At 43.7% G+C, this 17,217-nt stretch overlaps 1 protein-coding gene across 2 annotated transcripts in view; it reads left to right on the top strand.

Moving 5' to 3' along the window:
- ZFYVE26 (zinc finger FYVE-type containing 26) overlaps positions 1-17,217 on the top strand; it is a 499,004-nt gene that overhangs the window by 61,512 nt on the left and 420,275 nt on the right. For both annotated transcript variants that reach the window (XM_040332529.1, XM_040332530.1), the window contains exon 4: positions 9,087-9,597. In XM_040332529.1, the coding sequence (XP_040188463.1) occupies positions 9,087-9,597 (511 nt within the window). The remainder of the gene's footprint in view (positions 1-9,086; positions 9,598-17,217) is intronic.

Genomic DNA, 17,217 nt, shown 5'->3' with positions numbered 1-17,217 from the left:
ATGTCTTCCCAGAGAAGAAATTCAGGGACTAAGAAAGACCAGAAAGCACCGCCGCCAGAGACAGGAGGCTCTAGCCGTGCCTGCTCGGTACCTTCCTCTCCGGTAATACCTGACGCACCTATACAGGATGAGACATTACCTCTATCGGGCGTAGCAGCCTCTCCTGTGGTGCCGGTGCCTGCATATGTCACTGAGGACACTTTGGCAACAGCCCTGAACAGCTTAGAAGGGAGAATCGCTGCAGTAATCGCAAAGTCTTCAGAAAAGGACAAAAAGCGAAGTAGATTTCCTTCTGTAGTTTTGGATCTCCTTTCAGAGAAATCTGAGGAGGATAAGGACTCGGAGGGATCAGTAATATCAAAGGAAGCCTTTTCTGCTTCCCAAGTTCTTAAGTTACAGGTGTAATGTTATGCTGAAGCGATACGCTCTACATTCAGACTACCCTCGGATGAGTTAACTGAATAGCCTGTCTCCTCTCTGGGTTCATTAAAATCCCTGCAGGCTGCCTGTGCCTTTCCGATCCATCCTTTATTGGAGAAGCTGATTTTTGCAGACTGGAAACACCCAGATAAGTGTTTTTCTCCTCCTAGGAAGTTTGAAGTTCTTTATCCTATGGAGGAGAAGTTTACCAAGAAGTGGAGTCTGCCTTCTGTGGATGCAGCGATTTCTTTTGTAAACAAGCCTAAATTGTCTGGTGGACAATGCCCAGGTATTTAAAGATCCTTCTGAGAAGAAGTTGGAATCTTTAAGGTCTTCCTTTCTCCTGGCGGGCGCAGTAACCCAACCTGCTGTGGCGGCAGTTGGCATGTGTCTGATCCTAAAGGACCAGGTGAAACTGGCTGAAAGATCTGCCTCCGGAGCAGATCAAATTGTGGTAGAATAAGCCTAGGGCCTTATGTTTTTCAGTGGGTGCCATTAGAGATTCTATCCAACAGGCATCTCGCCTGACACTCCAACTGGTGCATATGGCTAAAGCATTGGTCAGCAGAAGCCCAATCAAAACATTTTTTGCCCAGTTTCCCCTTCCATGGTGAACGCCTCTTTGGGGATGATTTGGAAAAATATATCCAAAGGATGTTGAGCGTTAAGACTAGTCTCTTGCCAGAGAAGAAGAAAAACGAGCGTCCTTGTCTGTGTCTCTCTCTCTCTCTCTCTCTCTCTCTCAAGAAAACCAGACCCAGAAGAACAAGAAGCTGTGGGGTTCAAAAGCTAACAAGCAAGACCCCAAAGCCTCTTTATGAAGAGGCGCCCCGGCTCGGCCGAGTGGGTGGACGGCTTTGGCAGTTTTCAGCGGTATGGCAGACAGAGATCCAGGACAAGTGGGTAGTTTGCGCAGTATCCCTAGGGTACAAGCTGGAAATTGGTGAGAGCAGTAAAGGTGTATCTGCAGGCAACCGCTCAGATATGCAAGACAGATGTTTTGTTTATTTTGCCAGATGGTCCTAAGAAGGCACAAGCGGCATCAAAATCCACCATAGCAAGGTGGATTTGACAAGTAATTATTCAAGCTTATGGTTTAAAGAACAGGATTCCTCCTTTTTCTGTTAAGGCGCACTCTACCAGGGCAATAAGTGCTTCATGGGCAGTGCATCACCAGGCTTCCATGGCTCAGATCTGTAAAGCTGCAACTTGGTCTTCAGTCCATACATTTTCCAAATTCTATCAAATAGATGTAAGAGGCTATGAGGATACCGCCTTTGGGCGTAGTGTGCTGCAGGCAGCAGTATAGGGCTTCTTGTCCGTAAGCGACCTGCTTGAGCTGTGTCTCCCACTCTTCATTGAGCATTGCTCTGGGGCATTCCACTATGTAATGAATAGAGGCTCGGTGTCCCATGGTGTACGATAAAGAAAACAGGATTTTTGTAACGGCTTACCTGTAAAATCCTTTTCTTGGAGTACACCACGGGATACAGATCCCACCTCCCCCTTCTTTGGGAACCTTACTGCTTTGTTGAAAAGCTGAGGTACTTCCCTTAGGGGAGGGGTTATATGGAGGGGAACTTGTCTTCATTGGTTGTGCCAGTGTTCAATCACCTTTTGGTGACCATACAACCCATTGGCTCTGTGTCCCGTGGTGTACTCCAAGAAAAGAATTTTACAGGTGAGTTGTTATAAAAATCCTGTTTTTCCTACCGAGAATCTTTAGGATGTGGGGATCTCAAGCTCAGTCTCGGTACATTTTGAATCGAAATAAAAATACCAGGAATTTTTTTTTTTTTTAAATAAATGAAATCGCAATTAAACTGGCTGGATCGGAACCAACCTGAGTGATGTGAGTGGGGTTGAATCATGTTGGCATTCGGGCAGGTAGCCATATCAATTAGCGTAAATATGATTAACTGTGCTATTATATCTATAACTCATATGACAAAGGTTGAGAATGGGTCCGCTGTTGAAGCTATAATAATCTTGGTGAGCTCTGTTAAGAGATCAGACATCAAGAAAGCCTAGCTATTTCACTGAGGTTGAAATTAAATGTAGTTGTGTATATGTAGCTGCAGTTATATGATGCATGTCACGCATAACTATCATGAAAAAATTATGCGCTAGGAGTTGTGGTAGAATCCAGAGATTTTGATGATGTCTTATCTGAGAGTAACATTTTTATATGAGATAATAACCAAAAACAGTAAACGGGTATATAAAGTGGGTAATTCTGGAGATGTCTCTTTGGAAGTTTTGGTAAGGAGGAGAGATTATCCTCTGTTGTTAAAGGCACTACTGTATTCAATTGCCTTTTTATGAGGTTTCCAAAAGAGGGATTTTCATAGTACCTATCACTAGAAAAGTCATGAAAAACCTGCATTATTTATTTAGGACAGAAGATGGCAGTGTTGAGACAGTATTAAACGTTGATATTCCACTATGGTGGTAATGTTGAACTTGGAGCCATAGATTGTTGAAAAATTAAACGATTCAGGGTGTTTGTGTACTGTGCCGAACAATCCTTGTCTCTTCTGAACAGTTTCCCTTAACCCTGAATCATCTTCAATCCTTCATTTGGCATTGTGCTAATAATATGCTGGTTCCAGGTTTTATGCTTACCAACTTGCTTTTTGTGTAGTAATGTAATAGAGCAAAGTGTTTCCTTTCAAACCAAAAACGTGTGCTACTTACGGTTCCCATTTAGGGCAGTAGGTGGCAGTGTTGTATCAAAATAGGCTGATTTCTGTAATTTACATTGTAAAGGTGTGCATTGTCCTGGGTTGGTATATAGGGCTGGCAATGCAATCTGTATATATACCAAATAGAGGATATAGGTTATGCAAAAAAGAACATTTCAGTTAAGCAAAAGGAGCAGATAGCAAGTCTATTATAGTTGGTTATTGAAAAACTGTAAGGAAGAAGAGAACAGCAAAAAGGAAAAATAAAACTTTTGGTTTATATTTTATGGAAATGTAGAATCAATTAAGGTTCCACTGGCCAGCTTTGTGTCTGGTTCTGCGCCTGTCTCCTCTCGATCCAGGGGGGTTTCAGATAGAGGCTGAGAGATTGTTGAGATCGAAAATACCTAGTTTGACTAGGATGGGTCACAGGGTTTGACAAATTTGCTTGGAATCTAGGAGCCAGCTAAAAAGGTTAGGAGCCAGAAAACGCACCCCGTCCAGACGAGCTTGCGCACAGAAGTGAACACATACGCGAGTCGCGCCCGCATATGTAAACGGTATTCAAACCACACATGTGAGGTATCACCGCGATCATTAGAGCGAGAGCAACAATTCTACCCCTAGACCTTCTCTGTAACTCAAAACATGCAACCTGTAGATTTTTTTAAAAAAAGTCGCTTATGAAGATTTTAAAGGTTAAAAGTTTGTTGGCATTCCACGAGCGGACGCAATTTTGAAGCGTGACATGTTGGGTATCAATTTACTCGGCGTAACATTATCTTTCACAATATTAAAAAAAAATTGGGATAACTTTACTGTTGTCTTATTTTTTATTTAAAAAAAGTGTAATTTTTCCCCAAAAAAGTGCGCTTGTAAGACCGCCGCGCAAATATGGCGTGACAGAAAATATTGCAACGATCGCCATTTTATTCTCTAGGGTGTTAGAATAAAAAATATATATGTTTGGGGGTTCTAATTACCGCGGTGGCCAGTAATTGAGGCCGCGGCTTCGCGGGCTTGTAGGCCGCAAAGCCGCGGCCTCAATTACCGGCAGGTGCCAGGTCACAATTTCTTGTCGCAATTGCGACCTGGTGCCCGGATATTGTCGACCCCTGTCCTGACCTTCAGGGATTGTGGTAGCAATGCAGGTTGTACCATTATGAGGGATAATCGGTTTAAATGGAAAGCCCCATCTATAACGGATCCTTGCTGTGGATAGCTAGGCTGTGATCCAGTGTTGCTTGTGAGATTTCCGAATAAATCTGTAACTGAACTCCATCTAGAGTGATGTTTCTAATGCAGCACACATTATTTCCTCTTTTTAACGAGAAACTGAAAGTCCTTCATACATGGGACTATGTCCCTGGGGGCTTATCTGGATTTTTTTTTTTAGCCCTTTAAGGGCGCAATGGATGAAGGACTGGGAGTTTTGTTCTGGCAACAGAAACTGGAAAAAGTTTGGAGTATGCAATTAAATCTGTGATAGAATCTGGGGCTCCTCTTATTCTAAGATTGTTTCTTCTGTTTTTGTTGTATAAATCCTCTACATGTGCAAGCAACTGTGTGAAAGCAGAGGATAATGTCTCATGCTCCCTTGAGAGGTCATTAAATGTGATTGCCAATTCGTCATGCTTGTTTTCTAGTAGTCAGTACATGTGACTAAAGCTGCAATTTCCTGGGACAGGGTTTTAGTCGATTTCTGGATCTCAGATTGGAATTTTGTGAGAAGTTTAGTGCATAATGTGTCCAAGCCGATATCCAGATCCACTTTAGAAAGGGGAATGTACTCGGTTACTAGAAGGGTCTGCAGCAGGTCCGTTGCAGGAGAAGAGGAGGCAAATGTTGGGGGCAGGACGCCAGCGCCATTTTTTGCCATGCTGTCCCGTTCTTTGGGCCTGAGGAGGTAGTGTGTATGACTTCTGGTGGCCTCCAAGTCTCTTCTTCCTTGATGTAGGCATGCACAGGTGCTTGTGTGCTGGTTTGCGGAGCTTGCAGTCCACAAATTGGTGGCAGAAAGCCCTGATGGAACCAGAGCTCTCCTCAGAAGCGGCTGCTCCGTCCCATGCCGCGCATGCGCCCCCAAGCATTTTACCTAGGATTTAGACATAAAGCTATATGAAGAGTAGAAGGGACATATAAATCCTTTTATATTAAGAGTACTAAAAGCTGATTTATTATTTTTTTTTCTTCTCATGGATATGATCATTTTAAATGCACAATACTGGTAAAAGTTTACGTTGAATGTAATTGTAATGCCTTATAGCAGGGCTCGACAAATCCCGGTCGCCAGGTAGCAATGGCGACTAGAATAGCATCCTGGCGACTTGGCTTGGAAGGTGCGAAGTCCCCAGCTGGCGCCATCTGGTGGTGGCCGTTGGTATTACAAGTTAAACAGCAATTCTAATGTCATTTTTCACTATTTCCACTGCCATCTTCTTCCCTCTAATTAGAACCCCCAAACATTATATATATATTTTTTTATCCTAACACCCTAGAGAATAAAATGGCCGTATTTGCGCAGCGGTCTTACAAGCGCACTTTTTGGGGAAAAAATTAAACTTTTAATTAAAAAATAAGACAACAGTAAAGTTATCCCCATTTTTTTTAATATTATGAAAGATAATGTTACGCCAAGTAAATTCATACCCAACATGTCGCGCTTCAAAATTGTGTCCACTCGTGGAATGCCGACAAACTTTTACCTTTTTAAAATCTTCATAGGCGATGTTTAAAAAAATCTACAGGTTGCATGTTTTGAGTTACAGAGGAGGTCTAGGGCTAGAATTATTGCTCTCGCTCTACCAATCGCGGCGATACCTCACGTGTGGTTTGAACACCGTTTACATATGCGGGCGCTGCTCACGTATGTGTTCGCTTCTGCGCGCAAGCTCGTCGGGACGGGGTGCGTTTTCTGGCTCCTAACTTTTTTAGCTGGCTCCTAGATTCCAAGCAGATTTGTCAAACCCTGTCTTATAGTTCCTCCAGCCTATCGGCCTCCACCTTCTCTGGGTTCAGATGCTGATCTTTCCTGCAGAGTCATTTTAAAGTGATATTTTTTTTTTTTTTAACTACTTCCATACCGCGCCTATTCTGGCACTTCTCTCCTTCATGTAAAAATCATAATTAGTTTGCTAGAAAATTACTCAGAACTCTCCAAACATTTTATATAAAGTGGTGGTCATTGCAAATTTTTATCTCGCACAGTATTTGCGCAATAATTTTTCAAACGCCTTTTATTTTTATTTTTTAACCGGTTTCATTAATTTAAAAAATAACAAAACCGTAAAGTTAGCCCAATTTTTTGTATAATGTGAAAGATGATGTTACGCCGAGTAAATAGTTGCCTAACTTGTCACGCTTTAAAATTGCGCACACTCATGGAATGGCGCCAAATTTCGGTACTTAAAAATCTCCATAGGCGACACTTTAATTTTTTTTTTTTTTTTTTACAGGTTACCAGTTTAGAGTTACAGAGGAGATCTAGTGCTAGAATTACTATGGTCATAATTATCGGTGACCATTTTGTCACCGGAAATCTCTATCCTCATCCGGCGGCGACCGATTCATTCTCCGGGCCTCCGATGGCACGGGAGAGCTCGGCGAAGCACCACATGGTGGGGGAAAATGTCACCTCCCGCCGCCTATAAGAACGATCAAGTGGTGGAACAGCCGATATGATCGTTCTTATGGTGCGCAGAATTTCCGCCTGAAGAGAAGGATATGATTCCTGTAGCTGCAGGCATCATTCAGCTATCCCCCACTAAAGTCCAGGACGTCATATGACGTCCTATGGTCATATAAATTCCGTTGACCAAGAATGATATCTGATGATATTTACCAGATTCACCCTCTAATGGTATATACAGTATATATCTCTTCTGTCTGTTATTTTCAGAGTGGATTAGAGATTTTTCTATTTAACCATATAGTTGGTTATTTATATTTACCACTTCATAGAGATATTTAAAAATTGCCTTTTTTTTTTAAACTTTACATATTAATACAATAATTGGCCAATTGATTATGAAAATAATCGTTAGTTGCAGCTAGTGGTGACCACAGGTCACCCCCCTTCGGATCGGCACACACTGTGTTCCACGGATTGCCGCCGCGGCCATAACATTAGGAAAGGCCGCGGCTTCGGCCTAGCTCCGGAGCCGTGGCCATCTTGGTACATTCGGCGGTGGCCCTCCTCTCCGTTTACACCCACAGAGGAGGAGGAGCCCGCACTCGTGGGACACACACACCACTTGGAGCTGTACTACTGCGGGGTGTCTGTACTGAGAGGGAGATGTACTGCTGGGGAGGGTTTGCACTGAGGTGGGGGTGTCTGCACTGATGCGGGTGTCTGCACCGAGGGAGGGGGGTCTTTACTGAGGGGGGACTGTAGTGGGGGGGTGACACCAACCCTAGTGACGCCACTGCAGTGGGTGAGATGTGACTGCACTTTTGGTATTTTCACCCTTGGTGATGATTAATGGCAGCTGTGAAAGATGCTAAAAAGATACGATGACCCATGTACCTGTGAACAACCCTTTTTTTTTACCAAAACCTAAAGTGGTTGAAAACCCTTTTATATACCTAGAGAAGTGACAAGCCTTGGGGGATACACCAAGATGAAACCATTCCTCCTACTTAAGTTGCATCTTTTTATCTGCAGCCCTCTCTCCTTTTACATCCGTTCAAAGTCCTGAATATGCACAGCTTGTTTAAAGTGGATGTAAACCCCAATTTTTTTTTTTTTTGATGTTACAATGTAGAGAATAAGATTTCCTATCATCTGTGCCCAGTCTTGCCACACAGAGTTAATCCAGCTCTGAGCAATCCTCTTTTATTGTTCAGTGAAAATTAAGACTTCCAGGAAAAAACCTCTCTAAATTAAAAAGTCCTTTCCGTCCCCTCGCTTCGAGTGACCTACATTACCTCTCACAATGAACTGTGGATCACCCCCCATATTATGATAAACATCCAGGAATGTGCATGTGTCCAAGCTAGTGCACGAGATATGTAAAAAACCCTGTCACTCGAAGCAAGGGGACGGAAAGGACTTTTTATTTAGACAGGTTTTTACCATAGTTGGAGGGCAGGAAGTTAACATCACGCACTGCATGACTCAGGGAGAAGACTTAAAGCGGTGGTTCCCCTAAAAATAAAATTTTAACATTGCTTTTCCCAAATAAATTACGATTAGAATCGGCCGGTTTTATAAAAAAAAAAAGGTCCGTACATACCGTTTGTTTTCGTTCCCACCGCCACTTCCGTCGGTCGGATGGACAGGCATCCGACCGACGCATACATCGCGTCACGAGATGCCGAAAGAAGCCGAACGTCGGTGCGGCTCTATACGGCGCATGCGCACCGACGTTCGGCTTCTTTCGGCATCTCGTGACGCGATGTATGCGTCGGTCGGATGCCTGTCCATCAATTAGGAACGCCCATCGCCAGCATCGTACCCGGAAGTGGCGGTGGGAACGAAAACAACAAACGCTATGTACGGACCTTTTTTTTTTTTATAAAACCGGCCGATTCTAATCGTAATTTATTTGGGAAAAGCAATGTTAAAATTATTTTTAGGGGAACCACCGCTTTAAGTATAACCTAAGTGAAGGGAATGGACACGCCTTCCCTCTACACAGCACATAGGGAAACATGCAGAGCTGAGGCTGTCAATTACAGGCTGTGTGCTGGAGGCCCCCCTCCCTTCTCACTTATGATTGCTTGGAATCTAGGAAACCTTTCAGCAGTGACTCATGCAGATAGCAGAGGAACTAGACAGCAGATAAAAATCACATTCACTACTTTGGGTTTGAGGCAAGTACGCACAATAAAAAAAATGCTTTGTTCATTTTTCATGTTGGAGGTTTACAACCACTTTCTAAATTTCAATGCCCTTAGTTCAAATACAAATTTAAATAAATAATTATTGGTATGGAAAAATAACAGATTGCCTTTCTCAACAATTTACTTTTTTCATTTTAGGAACTCTATGAGTTATTTTTACATCGTTGGAATGATACAAAGGCATGCAGAAGAGAAATCTCAGCTCACACAGTATCGTCTCTCCGTGAGAACTTGGCTCAAGACACGGAATTAATACAAGCACTCTTGAGTTTTCTTCTGGTGGATGACGGTCATTCCATGGAATTTGAATATAATTGTCATCTCCTAAATATCCCTGTGGACTTCATTTTAGACTTGTTGACCTCTCTTCAGGAACATCACCAGACTGAGGCACTATTTTCTCAAACTGTGAATTTGATCTACAAGATCTTAAACATCATGTGCTTTGATTTGAATCTCCAAGCAAGTGAACTCAAACATTTATGTACTAAACTCTTCACAGCCTCCTGGGTTAAAGAATATATTTCAGAGGAGCAAGTTCAGGCATCTATACTCAGGAAGCAGAATGCCAGTTTGGTTTCTCTGTATAGCAGTGTCATCAATGAGAAAACAAAGACATATGTTACTGCACAGATCTCTTCAGGAAAAGGTTTGTAATTTTACTTTTTGCGGATATTTTATTTCTAGGCTTTAGGGATACCGGTCTTAGATATTTAGAATTTTTTAATAATCTGTGATATCCGAATCGTATACGTAGAGCAACAGATAAATGCATGCACCGAAATTTTGACGGCCGAAACACATCGTCCAAAAATGGTGCCGTAAAGGCACGCGATTTTAATGTGATTTTCTAAAATCGCCTTTCAGGACGACCTTGGTGAGAGCCAAACTCCGCCCATTCTCCAGGAAATGCATACAGCCATTAAATCCCTCCTCTTCCATCATGACCTCAGTCATTGTGTTTCTTCCACCATGGTGGAAGCGCTGCTGGAACTAGGGTGAGCTGCGCTCTCTCCAAGGTGGAAGGCTTACCTCAAGGTGTTTGTTCTGCCTGGTGTGCAGTGATCATCCCAGCACCCCCCAGTAGGGGCGGTGGGTGTTCTGAAGTCTCCAGCTCAGGGGTAGCAATGGCTCGCAGGAGTTGTCGGAGTCTGTGCCCAGGATCTGCGAGAGTCGCTCAGGTGACCATGCGGGCTCCCACCTTGCGGTATTCCCATATGTCGGTTCCGGGTCCAGGCTGGCGGATAATGTCGCATCCGGTGATGCGGCTTCCTATAGGGGTGGGGAGACAAGTGGTTCCAGTCTCCTGGAACGCAGAGGCCAAGGGGGCGGGGTCTATCAGCTGATGTTTCCGATTCCGGCCATCGATGATGCGGGGACCGGGTAATTTAAAGCCAGATGTTTTTTTTGTTTTTTGTTTTTTTTTCAAATATAAATTTTATTGAATAACACCAAGGAGAGAGGTCTCCACATTACAGCCATTACAGTCACATAAATCAAGTTACAAGTGTGTCGGCAAAACAGTGTACGAACGTGGATCTATGCGCAATCGTACCCTAACGGCTAGGGTGAAGGTTATCATCTTAAAAAGGACGACTGAAAATATAGGACCTCTCCACTTCCTTTTCATTTTTCCTCGTAGAGTCTCAGAGCGAGTAAGGTGTAGGTAGGAAGAAGAAGAGGGAGGAAGAGAAGAGAAGTAAGAGAGCAAAGAAAAACAGGGAAAGAGAGGAAGAGGAAAGAGAAAGCAAGGGACAGGGAGTGGGGGGGGTAGGCACACAAGGGAGGGGGGGGCAGACCAGAGAGAGGGCGCCGGGAAAAATGCCAATATCAGGCGGGAAACCCCCCCACCGAGTCACTGTCGCATCAGGGCCATCTATTCATCAGAGAAAAAAAAATACGTTCCAGATGGTCCAGGTCTCAGAGTATTTCTCGTGCTCATGCCGCGCAGTGAGGACCAGATCTTCCATTTTTTTTATCTCCTCCACTTTTCCAGAGACGGTCGGTGGAGCCTGCTGTTTCCAGAACAGAGGGACACAGGCCTTGGCAGCGTTTAGTAGGTGACGTAGCAGCGATTTCTTGTATGATTTGAAGGAAATCGTCGAGAGGTGAAGCAGAAAGAACGCCGCGTCGTCTGGGATTTCGTATTCCGTGAAGGATTGAGATATGCGGCGCACCTCCTCCCAAAAGCCCCTCAGCTTTGGGCACGACCAGAAGACATGCAGACGTAACGCGTCCGGTGGTTTAGGAGCCTGAAACATCACGTCGCTCATCTGCTGTTCATTCCTAAAGATTGTTACTTTATGACGTTTTTTGTCTGGCCAAATGTGAGTAGCCTGACTTTTGCTTCTTTTAAAGAATAAATCCACACATTGCAACAGTGAGCACTTAGTATGTGATTATCTCTTTACATGCACCTGTCCTTTGCGGTTTGGTTGTCTTATGAGGATCTAATACATCAGCCTGGTTCCTGTTCATGACCTGCCTATTTGATTTGCTTTATTGACCATCTGTTAACTCAGTGGTCCATATATGAAGGTGAGAGTAGCCATCTACAACGGTGGAGGGATCACTTCAAAATTTTGGTGGATTGTCACATGGTGGAGATTTATTTTCGTTTAATTCACTCATCTTCTGACACTTATGGACTTTTGGACTGTTTGTTTGAATTGTATTTAATTTTTAATATATATATATATATTATATATTATATAATATATATATATATATATATATATATATATAAAAATTTTTATTGAATAAAATTTTTTTTTTTTTTTCTGCATATTCATATTCACACTTATGGTATTGGTGTTTGAGTATACCAGTATCATTTATATATTTAAGTTTTGCGCTGCACTTTTTCTATTTTATTTTTTACATGCAGGAGTGAGCCCACCTCACTCCCGCACCTCCAGCAGCAATCCGAGGCGGACGGGAAACATCTACGGAGTTTGGCCGGCGTGAGGTACCACCTTGTCAGGACTTTATAATTTGTCTCCTGAATTTTGGCGCAAATTGACGTTTTAAGTGCGCAGCTAATGATGTGCTGCTGTTGTGCCACCGAAAAGCTTTGGTTCAGGTCTCTCTCCCACTTCTCCAAGAAGGGTAGGTGAGGCTGCGTGGGCGGAGTGTTCAGTAAAGAGTACATTGTAGAGAGAGTCTGCGACACCGGGCCAGATTCAGAACAGAGTTCTTCAAACGTCGTCAATTGACGCGTGTAAGCCTGGGGGTCGGGGATAGAATGTAAAAAGTGGTGTATTTTCACTGCGCTCCAGAAGGGGAGCCGATAAGTCCCTGACTCCTCTGTCAGTTCCACAATAGTTGGCCATCTATTCCTCAATACAAAACTGGAGGCACACTCGACACCCTCCTCTCTAAGTGGCAAATTCCGCGGAACACAGTCCCGGCGTGAAGTTGGGATTACCCAGAATCGGATAGAGCGGCGAGGAGCCAGACGTAAGGGATGATCTCATGGCCGCCTTATTGCCATGGTTCAAAGTGGCCCCTATCGTTGGATGCGACTTCAGTCTCGAATGTAAGCCGTCCTGGCACCAAAGCGCGCTCCCCAGGGGAACCGATGACTGTGACTGCTCAAGTTGCACCCACAATTTAGTCGTCTTGTTACGTCTCCAGTCCAGAATCCGGCCTAAATGGGTGGCTTGGTAGTATTGTCGGATATCAGGTAGGGCCAGGCCACCGTTTTGTTTGGGGAGCGAGAACAAGTTGCGCCGTAAACGGGGCTTTTTGTTTGCCCAGACAAAGCAGGTGAAGAGCGCGTGAACCTGTTTGAAGAAAGAGAGTGGGATGTTTATAGGGAGGGCTTGGAATAGGTAAAGGAACTTGGGTAAGATACACATCTTTATTCGGCTTCCCCTACCGAACCACGAATGTAGGCCCTTGCTCCACCTCTACAGTAGAGAGCGAGCCTTTGCGAGGACAGGCGGGAAGTTAAGTGCAAACGTACGTGTAATGTCTTTTGGTATGTACGTTCCGAGGTAAGATAACGCCGATTCCGTCCACTTGAACCGCAAGCTAGATTGCAGGAATCGCAAAGCTTGGGGGGGCATAGCCACTCCCATAGCTTCAGATTTTGCGAAGTTCAGATGTTTTTTTCCCTGAATACCCCGCTGTGCTCTCTGCTAAATGATGAGCGAGAGACCAGCAGCCACGGTGGAAGCAGGCGTCTCAAGCCCCGCCCAGGTAAGAGAGAGGTACAGTGGTGCCGTCAATCTTCTCCATATGGGCTTATGTTTTGGTATACAGTTGTGCTCATGAAGTTTTGTGTGGTATTTATGGATGAAGCTCATTATCTTCTCAGATGGTAAAGCTGCCCATTCCTCTTGGCAAAAACCTTCACTTTATTCTGCTGTGGCCAATGACAGGTTGACTTGGTCTTGTGTTTTGGATCATTGTCATGTTGGAATGTCCAAGTACGTCCCCTGCTCAGTTTCCTGACTGATGAATGCAAATGTGCTTCCAGTATCTTTTTTGATAACATACTGCATTCATCTTGCCATCAATTTTGACCAAATTTCCTGTGCCTTTGTATCTCACAGATCCCCAAAACGTCAGTGATCCACCTCCGTGTTTCACAGTAGGAATGGTGTACCTTTCATCATAGGCCTTGTTGACTCCTCTCCAAATGTAGTGTTTATGGTTGTGGACAAAAAGCAACATTTTGGTCTCATCACTCCATCACTTGTCTCTGTGCTGTTTGGCGTATTGTAAGTGGGATACTTTGTGGCATTTGCTTAGTAATGGCTTTCTTCTGGCGACTTGACTATGCAGCCCATCTTTCTTCAAGTGCCTCCTTATTGTGCATCTTGAAACAGCCACACCACGTGTTTTTAGAGAGTTTAGTATTTTACCTGAAGTTATTTGTGTGTTTTTTTTCTTTGCATCCCCAAAAAATTTCCTTGCAGTTGTGGCTGAAATCTTAGTTGGTCTACCTGACTGTGGTTTTGTTTAAACAGAACCCCTCATTTTCCACTTCTTGATTTGAGTTTGAACACTGCTGATTGGCATTCTCAATTCCTTGGATATCTATTTATATTCCTTTCCTGTTTTATACAGCTCAACTACCCTTTTCCCGCAGATCCTTTAGACAATTATTTTGCTTTCCCCATGACTCAGAATCCAGAAACATCAGTGCAGCACTGGATGAAAGATGCAAGGTTCTGTCTGGAGTCCAGAAACTCAATGACCTTCTTTTATATTTATATTTATATATATATATATATATATATATATATATATATATATATATATATATATCTATATATCTATCTATATCTATATCTATATCTATATATATATATATATATATATATATATATATATATATATATACATATACCTATATACATATACCTATATACATATACCTATATACATATACCTATATACATATACCTATATACATATACATACACACACACACACACACACCAATTACAAGCAACCTGATCACAGATGAGGATGGTTACCTTTTTAATAACCATTCAAACCCCTTTTGTCAACTTGTGTGCATGTTATTAGGCCAAAATCACCAGGGCATGTAAAATTTTGATCAAGGTCATTTGGGTAGTTTCTGTTGTGATTGTGGTTTAAAAAGAGTAAACACAATTGATAATAAATGGCTTCAGCCAAACACTAACCATGAGGGAAAAACATTTTGTGTTATCATTCATAGTCTCTGAAAAATGGCCAAGAAATCATAAATCCTGCCAGGGTATGTAAACTTATGAGCACAACTGCGGCTGCAGGATCAAAGGTAACTTCACTCAGACTCCACCGCATGGACGGGTGGTTCTATGGTTTGGTCTGGCACTGCTCAAGCGCTCGGAGGTCCTTTCTTTTCCAAAACCCTCAAAAGAAGGTTTCCCTTTGAAGAGAAGGAGGACCGAGGTTTAGAACAAGAAGTTCTGAGTGGACACCGTGTTCTCACAAGTGTCCCGTTGCAGGGACCTATCGTTCGAAGACATGGGGGTACTAAACAAAGCCATGAATAAGAGGGCGGACTCCTTTCTGAAAAGTGTGGGATTCCACATCTACTAGTCTTAAACCCACTATGGCTTCCACGGAAGTAACAAGGAACCTGGGATGCTGGATGGAAAAAGCTGATGAGCTACATCTCGGAAAGAATTGCTGGATTCCTTTCCACTGATGCTGAAAGCAGTAAAGTACATGGATGTTGCATCGGCAGAATCATTAAAGATGTTGGCAAGATCTTCAGTGCTGGTGAACTTTGCAAGACATGCTATATGGTTGAAAACTTGGACCAGTGACGCAGCATCTAAGATTAAGTTATGTGGGCTACCTTTCTCAGATGACCACCTTTGTGGTCCAGCCCATGAAATGGTCCTTTCAAAAAGAAACAACCACTCCCAAAAAAATGTTGTGCTGTTGCACAGCCCCACAAAAATAAGGATCAGTTGTCGTGTACCTGGTGGAGATCAAGCTGTAGAGAGGGCTTCTCTTGCACCTCCTGTCCAATGCCCCTGGTAGAGGTGACAGGGAGTGAAGGACACGGTGGCACAAGGGCCGATGTAGCGGGTGGCGCCGGCTGGGCCTTGGCAGGAATCTGATGGCTGAAGATCACTGGACAGGAACTGAAAACTGGAACTCCATGTCGCTGGAACATAAGCCAGGGGGTCATCAACCGCTGGACAGAGCAGATACAGAAACGTGAGGCAGAAGCTAAGACGGGATACAGGCCGGGTTCAATACACAGTCAGGCAGCAAGGTACAGGAGCAGAGTCGAACACAAGCCAAGGTCACAGGTAGGCAGGCGGAAGTCCAAGGGACGGTACAGGTGAAGCCGGGTCAAACACAGGTAACTGAAACAGATCAAGGCACAGGTTAAAAGGAACAAGCTGAAAGACCACTCGGCAATGTGTATGTGTCATTGCTCAATTTAAATAAACAGACTGGCACCAGTACGTGCAGGTGCGTGCGTGCCGGCTCTCGCCCATGTGTGCTCACGTATGCGTCAATACATGTCATTCCTTGTGCACACACTGGTATGCACGCGTCTGTTCACTGAACTTCTCTTACACCAGGACTGGACAAACCGCTGGGTCTCCTAGAGGGGCAGGGGGAGTTCTCTTTAGAACCTCCTCCGACCAACCCCCTAAGAAAAAGTAACTATCATCCCAGTGGTGGAGTTGTCTTCCTTTCAACCACAGTGGGGGGAAAAAAACTGCAAGCCTGTTCGTAAGGAACGTTATTTTGGGAGGCCCCCCAGGAAAGTTTTAGGTCGCAAATCTTCCGAAAAACAGGGAAAAAGCTTCCGCAATGACAAACCTGCTTCAGGATCTGATTCAACAGGAAGTCATTATCCAAATCATCAGGAAGGTCTGGGCTTCTATTCTCATATCATCTTGGTGAAAAAACCCTTAAAAGTATCGGTTTATACTGAACTTTAAGATTCTGAACAAATCGGTCCGTTACAAACATTTTCAGATAGACAGTCTATTCAATAACAAAGTTACTTACCCCAGATTGCTTTATAGCATCCCTAGATCTAAGGGATATTTATATGCACGTCCCGATAGCTCAAGCTTCCCTTCGGTTTCTCCGTCTAGCTTTCAATATGGCATCTCCAACGCAGGGCCCTGCTGTTCGGACTTTTATTCTCACCCTTGATCTTTACAAAACGAATGACGAAAGCTCTGGAGCCTCTGAAGCTAAGAGGCATATCGGTCGTCCCATATCTGGACGATCTATTAGCAGATTCCAAAGGACCGGTCCTGACAAACCTGCAGGTGGCTCAGACTCGCCTTAAAAACTTATGTTGGCTCCTAAATTTAGAAAAATTTAATTTGGAGCCAGCACAGGAGATAAAGTTCCAGGGCTATACAGAAAAAGTCCCATCTGCAGTGAGGCAGATTCAAACCAATCTGTTTCAGTCTGGTCAGCCAGGGCAGTTTTTGGACTTATCACGGCATCCATTCCAGCCAACCAGTGGGCCAGACTACATTCCCAGCCTCTCCAGATGAACATCCTACAAAGGTGGTCACACCAGGAGCCATTGGAAAAACAAATTGGGCTCAACTTATACGTAAAATGAGTGCTCAAAAGTATGGGTGTTTTTTTTCCTCTCACTCCACCGGGAAGATCAGGCTTTAGGCATAGATACTTTTGCCCACCCCTGCCATTACCAGCTGTGCTACACTTTTCCCCCCTTCTCGATAATACCGCTGGTCCTCAGGAAATTCAGGTAGGAAAATTCCAATCTGATCCTGTTCACTCCTTTCTGGCCAAA

This window comes from Rana temporaria, chromosome 13 (assembly GCF_905171775.1).
Source record: "Rana temporaria chromosome 13, aRanTem1.1, whole genome shotgun sequence".
NCBI lineage: Eukaryota > Metazoa > Chordata > Amphibia > Anura > Ranidae > Rana > Rana temporaria.
The sequence above is the reverse complement of the archived record's forward strand: the minus strand, read 5'-3'. Positions and strand labels throughout refer to the sequence as shown.